We start from the raw sequence: 20624 nt of genomic DNA on the forward strand, positions 1-20624 counted from the left end.
AAGGAGATATAACTTCCTCTGATACTCCCTTTCATCATCTACTAGTCTTATCTCCTGAGAGCAGGCTGGTGGGGTTCTGCAGTAGTGCAAGACAATTTCCACCTTCTGCTGCCAGCCTCATCTCCCACCTGTAATGCGGAGAGCATCAGGTCTTCCATTTCCTGTTGTGCCTTTCCCTTGAGGGAACAGGAAGAGGAAAGTTGGTGGAAGGCATAACTTTCATCTCCTGCTGCCCCATGTCCTACCTAATCTCCAGTCTTCAGAGGAAAAAGCAGTAATGAGATAGGGCCTCCCATCTGACTATGCATTTCATCACATGCTATGCTTTTTTCCTGTCTGATGGCTAGCCTCCTCCATCAAAAGGAATGGCCTTTTCACTCTAAGATAAACATTCTCACAACTGGTCATATCTGATACATCTCAGTGATTATGAACCCCTATCCAAACCCCAATCTCCATGCTCCACCTGATTCTTTATTCTCATCCCTCTCAACTCTCTCACCCCAAAGTCCCAATCAAACACCACCCACCCTTCCTTTGTGCCCTCTGGAATGCCTGTTCCAAAAGTAACAAATTTATCTTCATGTTAAATCTTTTCCAGTCCCTCTCCATCTTCTAGCAATCACTGAAACCCCCTCCTGACAAAACAGCCTCCTTAACCACCCTTTCCAATACTGGTTGCAGTCTCATTCTCAGCTGATTGGTCAAATTCCCCTTGATCATCATCACCATTTCCTAGTTTTTCCCCTGCCATCTTCACACAGTAATCTCTCTTCCTTTGAGGTCCATGTTATTCATATCTACCACTCACTAAAAATCCTAGAAGCTATTGTCAACAGATCTCAAGGTCACTGCCCTTACTTCCTCTCCAATTCCAGTACCTGCCTCACAATTTCTCTCTCCTCTCCAACTCCTACTAGAGGACTTCTAACATACACATTGATTCTCCTTTAAATACTTTAATCACTAGTTCCTCAACCTATTCATTTACCATTTCATACTCATTCACCCCACTTTAGCCACACACAAAGATGGTCCTATCCTTGATCTTACCATTACCCACAAGTGTACCATACCTGCATGTTCAAGAATTCCACAATCCCCCTATCTGACCCTAATCTATTGGCTTTCCACCTTGCCCTCTGCTTTCTCTTACAAAACCCTACTCCTTAACCCCATCATGACCTCCAATCTCTAAATCCCTCAGCCCTCTTCCAGACCATCACCTCGCACTAGCAACTCTCTACTCTTTTTCCCATCTTGATCCCTTGGTGAACCAATTCAACTCTACACTGTCCTGTAGAGCCTCTGGTCCCTTTATCATATCACCAGTTACATTTTACCAAGCCTCACCCTTGAATGACTCTCCCACCATCCATTGCCTTCCCTCCCACACACATGCTGCTGAAAGTAAGTGGAGAAAATCACATAGCCATTCTAACTGGGTCTCCTACAAATTTATGTTACATATTTTCAATTGCGTTCTCACTAATGAATTTAATTATAACTGTTAAGCAATCCTACACTTCTCTTATCAACTCTCTATCCTACTCCCCTTCACTGTCTGTTCTAACTTTTCCATCCCTCCTAACACCTCCCATGGCTCCTTCTCCCTCCACCCTCTCAGTTGCAAAGTTTGCCTCATATTTTACAGAAAAAAAAATTGAAGCCATTTATGGTGAGCTCCCTCTTCCTCATCTCATATCACTGATTCCTTCTGCCACAATGTTCTCCTTCACACTTGTCTCACACAGAGGTAGCCTTACTCCTTACCAAGACCTACTCCTCTAGGCAATTCTATTCCATCCCCTCTCTTCCAATACATTGCCCCCTCTGTCATCCCCAGTTTCACTGATCTTCAGTCTCTCTCCATCTGTTGGATCCTTCTCTACGGCCTATAAATAAACAGGCTCATGTCAGTCCTATGATCAAAAAACACTCACTTGATTGCTCCATCCCTACTATTGTCCTATATCTCTTCTGTCCTGTGAAGGAAATATGTCAGATGGGGAAAAGATGAGGAGCATTCTGAACTCCCTTGTGGACTGTCAAACAGCTGAAAGTTATTTAAAACATATATTTTTACAGATGCAGAAGTTTGGCTATAGGTAACTATGTGTGTCACATGAATAACCAACTGAAAACTACTTTTAAATCCTAATTCATTCATTTAAATATATTGATTTTTAAACCGCTTAAAATTAAGTTAAAATTGTTTATAATTAAAATCAATTAATTTAAAAATCCATAGATGTCCTAAGAAAAAATACATAGGATGACCCATACCCACAGAATTCAAATGAACAAGATAAAAACAAGATAACAGAAAGAAAAGTGAACTTTGATCTAGTTATTTCCAGATAATAAAGGTATGCAATGTAGCAAGTCAAAAAATGACACTGGGTATTATCAATTATTAAATTATAATTAATTTATAATAAAAATTTAAATTAAATTACAATCAACTATTAAAAATTAAAAGGGTTTTCTCCCCCAAAACTACAGGCAAAAGAATTGGATAATCCAATTCATCTCAGGTCCCCATACTACTAGAAATTAAACACAGATAACATACAGTGCATGTGCTGACTTGGGAGGCAGGAGATCTATGTTCAAACTCTGTCTCTGATGATAAGCTCTGTGATAAGCAATCACTTTAATCTCCGTGTGCCTTACTTTCCACATCAGTCAAATAGGGTGATACTTATATTATCTACTTACGCAGGTAGGTGGATAGAATTTGAGACCTGAGGTTAGGAAGATCTGAGTACACATCTGGCCTTAGCTACTTACTAGCCGTGTGACAAGGTAAGTCACTTAATTGTGATCTGCCTCAGTATCCTCATCTATAAAATAAGGATAACAATAGCCTCTACTTTCCAGGATTGTTGTGAAAATAAAATATCTGTAAAGCAATTTGCAAACTTAAAACACTATATAAATACTAGCTATAATTACCTCAGAGTTGTTAAGAGTAAGGGTTTTATAAACCTGAATGAACTACACACACACACACACACACACTTGTCTGGACCTATAATATTACTGATGTGCGAAATTCTCCACCAGTACAGATGAGCTACTCAACAATGCAGCCAAACTAGCCTATTTGCTATTACGTGTGCACTCCCCATCTCTTTACGCAGAGGCTGTCCCTCATAGTGACTAACTATACTGCTCATTCCACCTCTTGGATCCACTAGCTCCATTCAATGCTTAGCTAAAATTCCACCTCTGTTTGGCCTAGAGGCTGATGAGCTACCCGAGTCTACTTACCTTTTCACTGGTCTTTGGAGGCCAACCAGATAAACGTATTAAGAGAAGAGACTTTCCAGAGTCAAACAAGGGTTAGGCTTTATTCAGGGTCTTAGTTGCCTATCCATATGCAGGGTGAGTTCTTTCTCAGGAGAGAGGAATCCTCCTCCTCCCAAGGGGCAAGGATCATACAGCAAGAGGATGGGAGCGGAAGAGGGGAGGGACCCTCTTCCCTCCAAGGGCCCCACAGCAAAAAGAGCCCCCGGAGGGGGACTCTGAATCCAGAAGAAGGCCTTCAGGCTTTCCTGTCCCTACTTAAGCTCTTCCGCCGCATAGTTTGCACGTGAATACCATGCGTGCTCTCAGCCCCTAGCTAATTAACAACAGGTGTGCTCAGACCATGGACCAATCTCAAGGGTGGGATGCTCTCCCCAGCAAGTTTCCCATTGGGAAGAGGTGGAAATGCATGAGATAGCCCGTGTTTCACGCCTCCATCCCCAGCTGTTCCCTGGGGGGCCTCGTGAGAACTCTGAGGTTTAGAAGTCCTCACTTTTACCTGCCCGAGACTGTCCAAGTGAAAACTGAGCTTACACCCCCAACACACCTCCTCAAAGAAATCCTTCCAAATTTCCCCAATCAATGCTACTTTTCATTCCAAAATTAGCTTGTACATATTATGTATTCACTTACATGTGTATATGTTGTTTTGCCCAAGTAGAATGTAAGCTCTTTGGCGCATCAAAAAAAAAAAAAATACTATAGAGGAAGACCCACACACTCCTCTTAGAAGAAAAGCTCCTCTCTATGCCTGGACTGAATTCGCTGGTTGACAAGTGAAGCCAGCATAATGGCAAGGGCTCTCCCAGTGTTTCAGTCAACTTTTGCAACAACAGTCAGAGATGCTGCAGACATGGCCAACTTTGTTTCACAACTGGGAATCTGAGAAACGCAGACACAAGACCCAAAGAATGAAGGTAACAAAATTGTTAGCTTCTGTCATCCTTCCATGTGGCTCTCTAGGACTAGCACTAAAAATGATGAGTGTAGTTTTTGTGGGGCACTAGAAGGCCTTCCAATGGTGCAGCAAACTGTGGTTTGCCTAACAAATAGCATAGAGCAGACACAAAAATTCTGTTGTCTGAGAAAAGCAAGACCAAAGAAATGGTATGAAAAAGAAATCTAATTTAGGAGATCTCATTAAATCTGAAAATCAAATGCTTCCCTCCTCCGACTAAGAAGAGAATCAGAAGACATGGGGCCACCCCACATCCTTTCCCATCTGCCCCTGGGAGAGGAAAAAAAAGGCCCTGATTCAATTGAACATTTATTATACATACATGCAGCATACGGAGAGAACCCTGTGCCGAGCACCAAGCAACGAGACACAAACACACCAGAGCAGTCACCTAGAATAAGCCTCCCTATGACTTGGATTTAATATCGGGTGGTATGAATTTGAACTCCTGATATTTGGAAGAGTGTGTGTAGTTCCTCTACCATCTTGACCGGTCATTCACAAAAGCCTGTATGTCCTTGCAGCCTGAGGTTGGCCCTTGGTATGACTGTTTCTCTGGAACATGATGACTTCCTTGATTCTGCAGCAGGCTTTCTTGTCCTAATCCTCTCCATTGACATCACCAAGATTCTTCCCCCCAGTTCCTGATTTTTGCTCCCTCATTCTTCAGTGGGGAACAAAAGGCAAGGATATCTCAATGTGTGTTTGTTTATAGTGAATGGAGAAGATTGAGAGTTCTTTATCACTAGGTAACTGAGTTTATCCATCCCTACCCCATCCACTATTCTCACTCCCTAACCTATATTTACTAACACAGCTTGCCTTCCTGGGGATGCCAGTAACTGTCCCTTTTCTTCTTTTTCCCCAGATTGGGAATTCCTAGCCATACCTGGTCAGCATGGTTCAGGGAAAAGAGCACTGACCCCAGAGTCAGAGGACCTGAACTCAAATTCCACCTCTGATGACAATTACTAACTGTGTGATCTGGGGCAAGTCACTTATTTCTCTGAGTCTCAGTTTCCTTTTCTCTAAAATAAGAGGATTAAATGAGGCTTAGGTCCCTTCTAGTTCTAACTCTGATCCTATCAAGTTATTTCTCCCTTCCCTGTCCGGTAATCTGGCAAGTGGGTTTTCCTCAGAAATGCTAGAAGGGGCTTAAAAGTCACTAACAAAACAAATACCAAACCAATTATGAGGCAGCATGGTTTAGTGAATAGAATGCTAGAGTTGGAATCAGAAAAAACTGGGTTCAAGTTGTGACTATGACAGTTACTAACTCTGTTATCCTAGGCAAGTCATTTACACTGTCAATTCCTTGAAGGCAGGTACTATCTTTTGCCTCTTTCTGTATCCCTAGCACTTAGCACAATGCCTGGTATATAGTAAGTAAGCACTTAAGAAATGTTTATTGAATGAATGAATGAAAACCTCTGTAAGCTCCAGTTTCTTCATCTGTAAAATGAGGGTGGGATTAGATGGCCTTAAAGGTTCCTTCCATCTCCATATTGATGATGCTACAAAAATATGAGCTCAACAACTGTTCCTTGTAATAATAAACAATATATGCTAAATAGCATTAAAAAAAACAACAACAAGAATTATCACAGAGCTATGTGGAGAAGATGAAAGGTAAATATGCAATGAACCTTATTAAGTATTTAATGAATGCAAAATACAATATTAATATAAGTTTAAAGTCCAATTGGGATTAAAAAAATCTTGCATGATTTAGTTGGAGAGCAAATAAAAACCAATCTAAAGAATCACAGAATATCAAAACTAGAAACATTTGAGGCCAATCCCCTCAATTTACCAAGAAAATAAGGTCCCAGAGGAAAAATTATTTGCTTGATATCAAACAGTAGAATCAAGACTGGGGCTAGAGTCCAGGTCTCCTGATTTTTAGTCCACATTCCTTCCATTATACCAGTGCATACACTAAGTAGAAAACAATATACCACAACATTAATACAGAAGGGCACATTATGGTATTTATGATTAGAGTTGGAAGTGGGAGACTTCCTGGAGAAGGGGATTTTTAACAAGATCTTGAAAGTGGTGAAGGGCAATGATAAGAAAACATGAATATAAGTAAAAAGGCACAAAAGTAGGAATTAGCAGATCTTGTGCTTTAAGAAGTTGAAGCAGATTGGCTTAAATCAAGTGGACAAAATGGAGAATGTTGATCTAGTTGGACCTATACTTAGCACTCAAAGATTAATCCCCTTTTGTCTTACTGCCCCCCAAAATCTCAAAAAAATAAACTCCTATGACTAAATTAACTAGCCATTCCTATGTTCAATATCTATGTTGTGTTCTTCTTTTTCATTATATTCACCAGCTTATGCTCTGGTATGAATTCTCTGGTGTTTTCTTAAGTTTGAGCTCCATCTGAAGGTTTTCCCACATTCATTACATCCATATATCTTCTCCCCAGTATGAATTATTTGATGTTGAATGAGAGTTGAGCTCCGACTAAAAGCTTTTCCACATTCACAGCATTCATACGGTCTCTGTCCTGTATGAACTCTTTGATGCTGAATAAGACTTGAGCTATGAATGAAAGCCTTCCCACAGGCATTACACTCATGGGGTTTTTCTCCAGTATGAATTCTCTGATGTAAAATAAGATGAGAACTCTGACTAAAGACTTTTCCACATTCAAGACACCCATAGGGTTTCTCTCCAGTATGAATTCTCTGATGTAGGATAAGATGTGAGTTCCAACTGAAGGCTTTCCCACATTCGTTACATTCATGAAGTTTCTCTCCACCATGAATCTGATGATGTTTTAAAATGCCTGAACTGTCTAAGACATTCCCATATTCATTATATTGATGGGCTTTCTCCCCAGTATGAATTCTTAGGTGTTCATTTAGATGTGAACTACGGTTAAATGCTTTCCCACATTTATTACATCTATAGGGTTTCACTCCAGTATGAATTAATTGGTGTTGAAAAAAGTTTGAACTCTGACTGAAGGATTTCTCACATATATTACATTTATATGGTTTCTCTCCAGTATGAATTCTTTGATGTTCCCTAAGGTGTGAACTTCGACTGAAGGCTTTCCCACATACATGACATTTATGGGGTTTCTCACCAGTGTGAGTTCTCTGGTGTAGAATAAGATGTGAACTCTGACTGAAAGCTTTCCCACATTCGTTACATTTGTAGGGCTTCTCCCCTGTGTGAACTCTTTGATGTTTAATAAGGGTTGAGCTCCTACTGAAGGCTTTGCCACATTCTCTACATTTATGGGGTTTCTCTCCAGTATGAATTCGTTGATGTAATGTAAGTTGTGAGCTCTGACTAAAAGCTTTGCCACACTCTTTACATTCATAGGGTTTTTCTCCAGTATGAATTCTCTGATGTAACATAAGTTGTGAACGCCAATGGAAATCTTTCCCGCATTCATTACATTTGTAAGGTTTCTCTCCTGTATGAATTTTCTGATGTTCAATAAGGTGAGAGTTGAGCCCAAAAGTTTTTCCACATTCATTGCATTCAAAAGGTTTCTCTCCAGTATGAATTCTCTGATGGAGAATAAGGTCTGAATTGTATTTGAAGTTTTTGCCACAAGTGTCATATTTATGGGACCTTTCTTCTGTAAGCTCTCTCTGCTGTGCAAAAAAACTGGAGTTCAGCCTAAAGTTTCTCCTAAATTCATTACATTCTTGTGCTCTCTTTCCTATAAGTTTTTTTTGGTGAGAGGTGGTCACTTTCCTGAAATCTTTCTCCTGGAAAGGATATTTTCTTAAATTATCCCCTGAAGAACTTTCCTTCCATCTCTCCAAACTGCCTTCAGAGTCACAGGTTTTTTCAAATGAAAGACCTGGGGAAATTTCCAATGTCTTCCCTTCTGATTCTATTTCTTTGGAGGTTTTCTGATTATAAGTGGATAGCCTTTTCTCAGTCCTGATCTTAGAACCTGAAAAAAATAAACAGAAAATGTAAATTTCTCCTGTGGTCTGTATAGAAATAGAAGTACTTGGCACGTAGTAGGTTTTTAAGTATCTGTTCCTAAACTAATGAAGAAACAAGATCATAAAATTGAAACTAATATCTAAGATAACTTTTGAAAATATAACTATTGATAGCTTATAAACAAGGGAACAAAATGGGAAGTTGATGTAATGCAGGAAATTGTAACCTGTGGTTGACAGATTCCTACACCTAGCCCCATGAGATCCATAGATAAATTTCAAGAAATCCATAAACCTGGATAAGAAAAAAATTTACATCTGTATTTCAACAAAATTAGCTTTCTTTGATAATCCTATGTATTTCATCATATACATCATAAATATTATTCTGAAATAAGTCCAGAGGCTTCATCTGACCACTGAAGTTGTCCATAAGACATAAAAAGTTAAGAACCTTAGTACAGTATAGTACAGTATAAAGAATACTGAATTTAGAGGAAGAAAGCATTGGTTCAAATTCTGGTGATACTATTTATTAGCTACATAAACTTTAGTAAGTCACATACTACTCTGTATCTCAGGTTTCTCATCTGAAGTCATTTGTAAGAGAGAATCTAACGAGATGATCTCAAAGGTCTCTTCCAGCTTGAAAATTATTTATACTCTGACCATTTTGCTTTCATACGATAGAAGTTCCTTACTTAATGTCCCTTTTAAAAAGTTTTCTTTTTCTAAATACCATTGAAGTTCAGGTCTATGTGTAGTAGCTGCCATTATCCATTTTAAAGCATGTCTTTTAATAGAAATTGGACTGAATTTGAATAGCCATGTGACCCTGGGTAAGCCACTTCTATGGCCCATAGTTTCCTTGTTTATGAAATGAAGGGCTTTGAATGAGATAGCCTTTAAGTTTCCTTCCAGTTCTAAATCATATATAAGCTATTATAAAAGTGGTCAAGAGAGAAGGCAAGGTGAATACTAGGAGAGCCAGCAGAGAAAGAAAGTTGTTTTAATTAGTAGCATAGGCTGGGTGGGAATGAACAGAAGCTCAAAGGTTGTCGCATTTAGAAGAAAAGAGCTTTTAGAGTACATGGAAATGGAGGTGATATTCCATCGTCATTTAAGAGCTTTGGGTTTGTAAACCTAAGATTCTGTGGATTAGGTGGCTGCCATTAGATGATTGCTGAGCTCTTCCTCAGGGATGGATGACTGAGATTTAGAACATCTAGTATAGGATTTTGTCAATTGCGTTTTCTATAAAAATATATTTTAAGCTATATTAAAAACTCCTTACAAAGTTTTTGTTGTTGTTGCTCAGTCATATTTAATTGTATCCTACTCTTTGTTTCCCATTTGGGGTTTTCTTTGGCAAAGATACTGGAGTGGTTTGTCATTTCCTTCTCTAGTTCGTTTTATAGATGAGGAAACTGAAGCAAACAGAATTAAGTGAGTTGCCCAGGAGCCCATGGGTAGTAAGTGTCTGAGGCCAAACTGGAACTCAGGTAAAGGAGTCTTTCTGACTATCGGCCTGCCACTCTATCCAGTGCATCACTTAACTGCCCTTTAAAAAGTAGCATAACTGCAGGGCATAAGTAAATATATAATACAAATCAAACTTAAAAGAATTATAAATATCTAAATACAACTTGAGGATACTTCTTAAATTTAATTTCAATTTTTAATAATCACTATAATCTAAATTTGACCTTCCTTCTGTGTCAGCAGATTCTTAATTGTCTCTGGCTTTGAGGTTGAAATCCTTTAATGTGTTTTTTCTTGCTGTTAGGTTTAATTGCTATGCTTAATTCTATTCTGGCTTGCCCTAGGACTTAACAATCCCAGGACCTTGAAGAAAATACTCTTTAAGCTGCATCCAGCTCATAAATGTCATTTATTAAAGAGAAAACAACTGAGAGAGTGGCACCATTTCCCCCCATCTGCATAATCCAATTATATCAGGAAAAGTATTTTTAAAGTTATCTCCCTTACTCTAGCTAAGTTACCCCTATTCCTTTAAAAAAAAAAGTCATTTTTACATAGAAAATAGATTTGTTGACACTTGAATTCTTTGTCAGCAATATCACTTCCCTTCTAAAAAATCTTCAGTCTCATCCCAGTATCTATGGGATAAAATACAAACTTCTCAACATAGCATTTAAGGCTCTTCACAATCTGGTTACATTCCTAGACTTATTTCATTTTATTCCCCTCTAAGAGACTCTAGATTCTAACAAACTGGTGGAACAACCAAGTGATATCATTCCATCCCATCTTCTTCAGCAGACTGCTCCCTCTATCATCCCATTCAGTTGTCTTCTGCCTTTTCTTGTCTACTGGCTACTTCTGTAATGCCTATAAACATGCCCATGTCTCCCCTGTACTTGAAAAGCTGTCTTGGGGGGTCAGAGCCATGATGGTGGATAAAAGGCAATGAGTCCTCTGAATTCTCCCAAATTCCTCTCCAAGCAACTTTAAATAATGCTTCAAAACAAATTCTGGAGCAGCAGAACCCAGGAAACGATGAGGTCAAAGAGTTTTCCAGCCCAACACAACTTAGAACGTTGGCAGAAAAGGTCTATCACATCAGGGTGAGAGTGGAGCATAGGCAGTGGAGGGCACACCCCAGAAAACCAGCAGCAGGCCAGTGGCAGCTTTTTTAACCATTTGGCCCAGGGGTGAGTCACCTGTGACCTCAAGGGACTTTGTTCTATGAAGTGTAGATTCAGTCAAAGGGCCACATTTGAGGGCTTAGAGGGTCACATGTGGTCTTGAGGTCACAGGTGACCCATCCCTGGACCAAATGGTTGAAGAGACACAAAAAAATCACTAAAGAAAATAACTCCTCAAAAAGAATTGGCAAAATGGAAAAATGATGTACAAAAATTCACTGAAAAGAACTCCTTAAAAAGCAGAATTGTCCAAATGGAAAAGGAAGTTGTAATTTTAAGGTAATTTGAAGATCTTCCTTGCCCCTTAATAGGCTCAAGTGACATGCTTTGAGTTGTGGCCCAGTTCATAACCTGAATCACATGAAGCCCATGGTGGGAGGAGCTTGCTGAACAGGTAGAGCAGGAAGGATGCAGCAGGAAGAGAGAGTGAGGTGGAGCTGAGAGAGAGGCAGCAGGCAGAGCAGAGCAGAACAGCTAGCCTGGGTGAGAGAGGGGCATTTTGCCTATGGAAGTTTGTAGGGAGGCCTGATAAAAGGAAGGCTTATGGATGGCAGTCCTATTAGTAATGTGTATAAACATCCTTGTTACCATGGTGGAACGGGCTTTCTGGTATCTGAAAAAATATTTTGGTTTCATCTTTGAGGAAGAGTGTTTATATTTTGCGAATTTACCCTGGAAATACGCCTGCATATCCATGGCAGTTGCTGTGGATATTGCATTGGTGCTACAGAGGTACAAAAGCTTGCTGAAGAAAATTTTTTTTTTAAAAAAAAGTTCCTTAAAAATTAGAATTAAACAAGTAGAAGCTAATGACTCCATGAGACATCAGGAAATAATCAAACAAAATCAAAACAATGAAAGAAGAAAAATATCTCATTGCAAAAATAACTGACCTGGAAAACAGATCAAGGAGAGATAATTTAAAAATGATTAACTGGACTATCTGAAAGTCATGATAAAAAAAAAAGAGCCTAGATATCATTTTTCAAAAAATTATCAAGGAAAATCACCCTGATAGTCTAGAACCAGAGGGTATAATAGAAATTGAAAGAATGCACTGATCACCTCCTAAAAGAGATCCTATAATGAAAACTCCCATGAATATTATAACCAAATTACAGAGCTCTCAGGCCAACAAGAAAATATTATAAGCAGACAGAAACAAACAATTCAAATATCATGGAGCCACAGTCAGGATAACAAGATTTAGCACTTTCTACATTAAAGAATCAGAGGGCTTGGAATATGATATTCTAGAGGACAAAAAAGTTAGCATTACAACCAAGAATCACCTGTCCAGCAAAACAGTACAATACTTTGGTGGAAAAAAATGCATGTTCAATGAAATAGAGGACTTTCAAGCATTCCTGATGAAAAGACCAGAGCCAAATAGAAAATCTGACTTTCCAAGACTTGAGAGAAGCATAAAAAGGTAAACAGGAAAGATGAATCATAAGGGACTTAATAAGGTTAAACTGTTTACATTCCTACAAGGGAAGATGATACTTTTAACTCCTAAGAATTTTTTCATTATAATGGCAGGAATTAGAAATATACACAGATAGAGGATATGGGTGTGAGTTGATTATGACAGAAAGATATATAAAAAAATTAAATTAAGGGGTGAGAAAGAAGAATGCACTAGGAGAAGGGGGAAGGGAGAGGTAAAACAGGTTCTAAATTATCTCACATAAAAGAGGAAGAAAGAGTTTTTACAGTGGAGTGGATGGGGAACATGAGGGTGGGAGCACCTGAACCTTATTCTCATCAGAATTATCTCAAAGAAAGAGTAATACATACATTCAGCTGGGCCAAGAAATCTATCTTAAATATGGAAGTCATTCACAAAATGTAGCAGATCATGTTTGTGTGTGTGTGTGTATTTTTGTGTATCATGTTTTGATCTGTTATATGATTTCTTCCATTTATTTTAGTTCGACTACATAGCATGGCTATAGTGAAAATGTACTCAATAGGAAAGTATATGTAGAACCTATACAGAATTGTATGCGGTCATGGGGAGGGAGGGGGGGTGGGGGGGTAGGTGTGAGGGGATAAAATCTTAATTTTATGGCAGTGATTGTAAAACATTAAAAAATAATAATAAAATAAAATTTAAAAAAAATCTATCTTATTCTACAAGAAAGTAGGAGGGGAAGAAGATAAGAGAAGGGTGGGGCTGATAAAAGGGAAGACAGACTGGGGAGGCAGCAGTCAGAAGCAAAACACTTTTGAGGATGGATAGAGTAAAAAGGAGCCAGTAAGATTAAACAAGAGGGAAAATACAGTTAGTAATCATAACTATGAAAAAATATTTATAGCAAGTTTCTCTGATAAAGGCCTCATTTATCAAATATATAAAGGACCAACTCAAATGTATAAAAATAAAAGCCATTCCCCAACTGATAAATGGTCAAAGGATATGTGCAATTTCAATACACCAAGAACTATAAAACCATGCATACCCACTGACTAAGCAACGAGGTCTGTATCCTAAAAAGATAAAAAACAAAAAGGAAAAGGACCTATATGTGCAAAAATATTTACAGCACTCACACAATCTGTTCTCAATTACTGGAATACATGCATTCTGTAGTTCTACCTCTCAGAATTCTTATCTTCCTTTTAAAGATTCAAAAAGTTGGCACCTCCTCCATGCAGCCTTCCTTGATCCTCTCCCATACTCAAGTTGGTGGTCTCTCCAACTTCTATTTTCCTTATACTATACATATTTATATACATTTTGTATCTGTCTCCCACAGAATGTAAGCATGTTGAAGGCAGTGATCGCTTCATCAGGCACAGTGTCTGGTGCATAAAAAGTGCTTAATGAATCTGTCAAGATTCTCTGTTAAGAGAGACCCTGTTTTCCAGAGCTAAGGTCCAGCAAGCAAGTTGTGTCATGAGCTTAGCATAACAACAATCCTTTGTGTTCACCCTTTGGATGAATCCTGGGGCAATTAAATCACAGAAGTGATGGTCCCTGAGCTCAGGCAAACACCAACAGGCCCATGAAGCCCTGATATGAACAGACTTTGTCACTAGACAACCTTGCCTCACTGTTGCTGTTATGCCCCACTACTGTTGCTACACTACACTGTTTTAATCTTTGTCAGGCCATACGTATATGAATCAAGGCTTAGCCCCATTACCTTGAATCCCCCACTGATGTGGCCCTGGCACGTGTCTAGTTTCCTTCCTTGCTTGCAAGCCATTTCCCTCAACATAGAAAAATAAACTTCTGTCTTGGCCTCTGCACAGTTTTCTTGCCTGCTCTGTCAGTTCAACTCTGGCCTTTGCAGGCCAAGAAGCTCAGTCCAGTTGACAAATCTTTGTTGAACTGAATTGAACCTGATTCTGCTTCTGTTATATAACCTCTTTTTTGAAAGGAGATAATACTTTTTTCTCTTTTCTGAACATTTTAAGCGCATAGTTATAACAGTTGTTGTTCAGTCATTTCAGTCATGTCTGACTCTTCATGACCCCATTTGTGGTTTTCTTGGCAAATATACTGGAGTGGTTTGCCATTTCCTTCTCTAGTTCATTTTTCAGATGAGGAAACTGAGTCAGTGTTAAGGGACCTGTCCAGGGTCACACAGCTACTGAGTGTCTGAGGTTAGATCTGAATTTAGGTCTTCCTGACTCCAGGCCTGGCTCTCCATCCACTGTACCACCGAGCCTCCCCTAGTTGGAACAGTGTATTTCTGTAAACAAAATCTTACATGGTTTTTTTCAGAAGTATTATAGAAAGGGAGGGGAGTGCTACTGATTCTTCCTCTTCAACATCTATCAAATCCACCTAACTCCATCTGCTCCACTTCCAATACCATCACAGTCATCAGGAATATTGCAAAAGCTTTCTAAAATACGTCCCCATTTCTAGGCTCTTCTCCTCCAATTCATCCTACACACAGCTGCTGGATTAATCTTCCTAAAGCACAGTTCCATTAAAGTACTCTGATACCTGAGGACAAAAAGGTTTTCCCAGCAGAGGTCAGGCTCAAGCTGGTCTTGCCAAACACTATTAAGTACAAGGGGGGTCTGCTCCAGAAGCTGAGTCAACAGGTGCTGATTTGGTCAGCCAGAGCAACTAATCAATACTATCTTCTAAACTGTGGAGGAGCTGTGATCTGCATCGGCAGAAGAAGCATTCAGAGCAATAAAATCACCCATCTTTTGAAGTACTGTTGCTTAATGATTTCATTGGCTTACATGGAATCAATTTTCATCTCGGTGCAGATGATTCTCAAATCTGCTTACCCAGCCTTAACCTCGCTGCTGACCTCCAAGTCTTAAATCTGCAACAATTTACGGGACATATCAAACTGGATGTCCTGTTAAATTCAACATGTCCAACACTGAACTCATTCTCTTCCCTGCCAAAACTTCCCCTCCCTTTAAAGCTCTCTATTAATGTTAGGGACACTACAATCCTCTCAGTCTCCCAGGCCAGCAACATCAACTACCTATTCTCACCATCCCCCCATATTCAATCTGTTGCCAAGGCCTGTTGTCTCTACCTTCATTACACTTCTCATACACACGCTTCCATCTCTCCTCTGATACTGCCACCACCCAGGTGCAGGCCCTCATTACCTCACACTTATACTTTGGCAACTGCCAGCTAAGTATTGTAGTGGATAGAGAGCACTGAACCTGAAGTGAGGAAGACGTGTTCAAATCCAGCTTCGGACACCGTGTGTGATCCTGGGCAAGTCACTTCATTTTTGTTGCCTCAGTTCCTTATTTGTAAAACAGGGTTAATAACAACACAAACCTTGAAGGGACATTATGAGGATCAAATGAGATAATACTTTTAAAGGACTTTGTAACTCTTAAAACACTATATAAATGCTATTATAGCCTTCTCATTGTTCTCCTTGTCTCAGTTCTCTCCCCACTCAGTTGTCAAAATGCTCTTCCTAAAGTAAAAGTCTAACCATATCAACTCCCTATTCAATAAACTCTAATAAGATCCTCTGTTTTGAACTCAAAGGTCCTGATGGGACAGTAAGAATATTCCCAGTTCCACTTGACTCTCCCTTTACCCTGATTATTCAGCAAACTCTCCTCTTGAAATCCCCTCCATCAAAGTTTTCCACTCAATCTAAATCATAGTAATCTGTTGTATACAGACCCCCAGGTCATTTTCCTTCAATTCTCAAGGATTTCAACACCTGACACTGTCTTCCTCCCTTCTCCATCTCCTGCCCTCAATTTCAAGCTCCCTCTAACTCCCTAACATGTCCATTCTTCAGCCTCCTTAGATTCTATGGCCTGCTGTTTCACTTCATCTCAACCTCATGTTGGGACAGTTACACACTGAATCACACCAATTCCACTTTCTCAATTGGAAACTCTGACTTTACTCTCTTTAACCATAACCACATGTATTTTGTCTCTCCCTGTGCTTCACCCCTTCTAAACCTATTCCACCATGCACACTTTTTCCAGGCAGGTGTTCCTGCTCTAACTTTACTTCCCTCCCTCTCCAACTTCAACCCAATTGTTAGACATTTCAACACTATACTGTCTTGTTTTCAAATCCCTCACCCCCTTGTCCTATCACCTATCTTGTCTTGCCAAATTTCAGTCCTAGATTACTCCATTTGCCTTTTCCAATACTCATGGGCTGCTCTCACTATCCTTTCAGGACCTCTGAGTTCAAAACAGAGGATCTTATTAGAGTTTATTGAATAGGGAGTTGATACGGTTAGACCTTTACTTTGGGAAGAGCATTTTGACAGTTGAGTGGAGAGAGAACTGAGACAAGGAGAACAATGAGAAGGCTATAATAGCATTTATATAGTGTTTTAAGAGTTACAAAGTCCTTTAAAAGTATCACCTCATTTAATCCTCATAATATTCCTTCCTAAAGGAAGCTCACTAGAGGTACTGGAGATATATGCCAACTGAAGGTACATTATACACTCATACTATTCAAACTCAATTGGGCCCTTGTCTAGCAAGGCAGCCCTTTTATTCCTCCCTAATTTGATACCCTATCTCATACCCCAAAACCGTTCTCCCATCCTCACCCTTCCCACTTATCTGCTTCTCCCCTTTCTCTCAGCTGAGTACACTGCCTCCTTCCCTCTGGAGAAAATTGAAGACATTCTACATAAGCTCCCTCTTCTCCCATTCTCTTCCTCAAACACAGTAGGCACTTACATGGTATTTGTTGACTTATTGACTGACTGTGGGCAAGTCACTTCCCTACTACGAGTTTTAGTTGGAGGAAGTAATACTTGTACAACCCAATCCCGCAGAGCTATTATAAGGAAAGCCCTTTGTAAGTCTTCCCACACTATATAAATATGACTCATCTCTCCCCATCTCTGCCTGGTGACATCCTACCTACCCTTCAAAGTTCCTCCATGAAGCTATCCAGATATCCCAAGTAAGAAGTGATCTTTCCCTTATTGAATTTCCCAGCACTTACTGATGCAGCTGGATTATTCTAATTTCTGCTGTACTTACTTGTCCCTTTGTCTTGTCTCCCTCACTATGCTGTAAACTCTTCAAAGGCAGGAACCATCTTACTTACCTTTTTGTTTGCTTCCAGGGCCCAGCACAAAAATCTTCAGTAGCTTCCCATTGCCTACAGATCAAAGTTCAAATGTTTTTGTCTAGCATTCAAGGCCCTTCACAAGCCAAAACCACCCTGCCTCCCTAGTTCCTTCAATAAACCCTCATATGACATGAGCAGAAGTACTGTGTAAAATGGAACTGGAATAAAGAAACTTGGGCTTAGAATGGCTTCTGCTACTTATTAGCTTTATGGCCTTGAACAAGTCAGTCTGGGTCTGAGTTTCCTCATCAATAAAACAAGGAAATTGAACTAAATAATCACTAAGGTCTGGATCCAAGGACTCATTCAGAGATTGAATTTAAATAACCCCCCCTAAGTATTGTTCACAGAATCAGATATTAGACAAGTTCTTTCCCCTTCTTTCTCCTTCTCACAACCTTCCCAACATGAATCTTTAGCCTAGATTTGGACCCAAATGAAGGACTGCATAAAGGAATGGGAACACTGATGTGAACACTAGATTTGTAGTGAGAGGACCTTGGTTTCAATCCTGGATGAACTTACTGCAAGTCACTTTGTCCCTCCACACCTCAATTTTCTCATCATAAAATAAAGATTCAGACTACACGACCTCTAAGGTGTGTTCTAGCTCTAAACTCTACGAGCCCATCCCTGAATCAGTTCAGCAAGTCCTTCAGAAGCCTCACAGCTATTAATAAAGCAGGAGAGGCCAAAGAGCCCCAAGAGAGCAGATTCCAAAGGGTCCTTACCCAGGGAGACCATGTTCCCCAAATTCTCCAACATCATGTCCCTGCAGAATTCCTTTTCATGAAGGTCAGGTTACTCCAACCTGAGCCATACAGTCACAGCCTTGTATATCGATGACTCCTAAAACAACATGTTCCAGGGGGAAGAGAATGAGGGAAAGAGAAAGCAAAGGGGAAGGAGACAGAATTATGAAGGACTCTGAACATTTATGTCCTTGTGGAGCAAAGGAAGCTGACTAAAGTCAGCATTTTTGTGCATAGGGCCTGATTCCCAGTTATCCTACCAAAGAGATGAGAGCCATAGGGACCCCAGCAAAACTTGTCAAAGAATCAGTGCTGGACCCACAACTAGAAGCTAATTCCCAGTACTAGGATTTTTCACCAACTCCATACTAATGACCCTTTTATTTGGAATAGAACCCAATTCTCACAAATTTAGGAAACTGAGAAATCAGAGGTGATCTATAAGGCCAATATTCTGGGGTTATGGTACAATAGAAAACACCCCCTTCTTGAAATCAGGACCCCTCCATCCTATTCTCAGCTCTACCAATGACTTGCTCTGTGACCTTAGGCATGCTACTTCCCATTGATGAGCCTCTGAATTCCTGAAAAATAGGCCCACATCCCTACCCTTCCCACCTTTCAGCACTGTGAAGACGGCACTAAAGAATTATGTTCTATTATCATTATTATATAACTGACCTTTATTCAACAAATATCTGATCTGAGTACCACTATGTGCAAGGGGTGGTAGAAAGAGTACCAGACTAGGACTACATATCAGTGGATAAGTACTGCAGAATCTTGGTGACTGTGGACAAGTCCCTTCTCTCTATGGGCTGTCATTTCTAAAAGGAGAGGGGAAAATGATCTCTAAGATCCTTTTCAGTTATAAATCCAGCAATGAACTTTTTTTTTTTTTTTGGTCTACAATTATGACGTTGGTGATACAAACTGCGTGTCACAGTTTCAGCTTGGGAACAGAGACTTCAGGCTTATAAAATCCCTAACACGAATCGTTTTATTTGATCTTTACAACCCTGGAGATAAGCATTATTATCCTCATTTTACAGAAGAGGAAAAGGGGCTCTTTAAGAATGCCTCCAACTCCCTTGCTGGCCTCATTTCATATTACTCCTCTTCATATATTCTATATTCCGGCTACACGGGCCTCTATGTCCTATTTTTGCACGTGGTGTCCCCACCCCCGTTGCTGGAATGTTTGCCTCACCCATGTCTCTTAAAATCCTCCGGTTCCTTCAAGGCTCATCTCAGATGGCACCTCCTCCTGAGATCTGCTCCTAAGGTTCCTACGTGGTCAGTATTCTATCTCTTCTCAAACGATCTAGTATTTATCTGCGTGCACATTTCCTCTTCCCCAAGCTCCTTTTGCAACATTGTTTCTGCAGGATCCTGCACATCACCTCGTACAACTAGACCACACGCTCGTGCAATTGACGAGGACGTGCCCGCGATCCTACAGCACAGTAAACGTGCGGGGATGGTCTCCCTTTCTCCGCACTCCCAGCGCTCAGCTCGGGGCCGGCACACAGTAGGCGCTTCGTAAATGCTTGGGACCGGAGGTCGGGCCGCACCCACCTACCTGGCCACATCTCCCCCGGCCTGTGGCCGCTCTTCGGGAAAGCTCTGGACTCCCGCTGTGTACCCGGGGACGAGGCGGGGCTTGAGAGCTCGGCTTGTCCGAGGCAAGAAATCGGGGGCGGGGGGAGGGCAGGGACCGCGGACACCCCCAACCCCAACCCCGAACACACTCACCGGCCGCCACGGGACCGTCGGGAAAGGCCACCCGCAGCGGCCAAAAGCAGCGATGACCGGAAGCGACCCGGGAAGCCGCCTGCCCAGCGGGCACTACCGGGCTTTCTGGGAAGCTCTAGGCTTCTGGGAGGACTGCCCATCTTGGTGGTTAAGCGCCTCCCGGGAGACAAGGGGGTAGTGGGTGAGGAAAGAGAAGTCGAGGGCCCGCCCCTCTCGCCTCCTCCCTCGTCTGCTCTCCATAACAACTGAACCTCCACCCTTGGATTTAATTTAACAAACATTAAGTCATTACTGGTATCATTTTGTCGCTCAGTTGTATCTAACTCTGTGACCCCATGTGGATTTTTTTGGCAAAGATACTGGAATGGTTTGCCATTTCCTTCTCCAGCTTATTTTACAGATTGAGGAAACTGAGGCAAACAAGGTTAAGTGACTTGCCCAGGGTCACACAGCTGGTGAGGTCAAATTTGAACTCAGACCTTCTTTGAGTTCAGACATTAAAGTGACAGGCCTTAAGTCTATGTCATAGGAGGATCAGCTGAAAGAACCGGAGACGTTCGGCTTGGAGGAGAATACATTTGGGGAGTGCATGTCGATGTCTTCAGCTGTTTGAAGGGCTGTCTCATGGAGGACGAATTAGAACTGTTCTCTTAGACCCCAGAGGGCAGAACTAGGGGCAGT

General features: G+C 40.7%; 1 protein-coding gene across 2 annotated transcripts; it reads right to left on the reverse strand.

Annotated features, from left to right (window-relative positions):
• Nucleotides 1–5659: 5659 nt before the first annotated feature.
• On the reverse strand, nt 5660–20104 carry LOC140500328 (uncharacterized). Of its 2 annotated transcripts, none has more exons than XM_072602798.1 (4): nt 19944–20104; nt 18168–18285; nt 17413–17466; nt 5660–8201 (listed from the first exon to the last, which is right to left on the reverse strand). In XM_072602798.1, the coding sequence occupies exons 2-4, from the start codon at nt 18202–18204 to the stop codon at nt 6613–6615; spliced, it is 1680 nt and encodes a 559-aa protein (XP_072458899.1). In that variant the 5' UTR covers nt 18205–18285; nt 19944–20104; the 3' UTR covers nt 5660–6612. The 2 variants fall into 2 exon arrangements, with proteins under 2 accessions (XP_072458899.1, XP_072458898.1); XM_072602797.1 differs by having other exon boundaries at nt 19771–19959.
• Nucleotides 20105–20624: the final 520 nt, after the last annotated feature.

Source organism: Notamacropus eugenii, chromosome 4, assembly GCF_028372415.1.
Source record: "Notamacropus eugenii isolate mMacEug1 chromosome 4, mMacEug1.pri_v2, whole genome shotgun sequence".
Lineage (NCBI taxonomy): Eukaryota > Metazoa > Chordata > Mammalia > Diprotodontia > Macropodidae > Notamacropus > Notamacropus eugenii.

Excerpts from the sequence above, each read along its gene's own strand:
- LOC140500328 (XM_072602798.1), bottom strand. The coding sequence starts at position 18,204 with ATGATGTTGGAGAATTTGGGGAACATGGTCTCCCTGG. Across the intron at positions 17,467-18,167 it reads GGGGAACATGGTCTCCCTGG|GCAATGGGAAGCTACTGAAG; the intron begins GTAAGGACCCTT and ends TTTGATCTGTAG. Across the intron at positions 8,202-17,412 it reads CCCTGGAAGCAAACAAAAAG|GTTCTAAGATCAGGACTGAG; the intron begins GTAAGTAAGATG and ends TATTTTTTTCAG.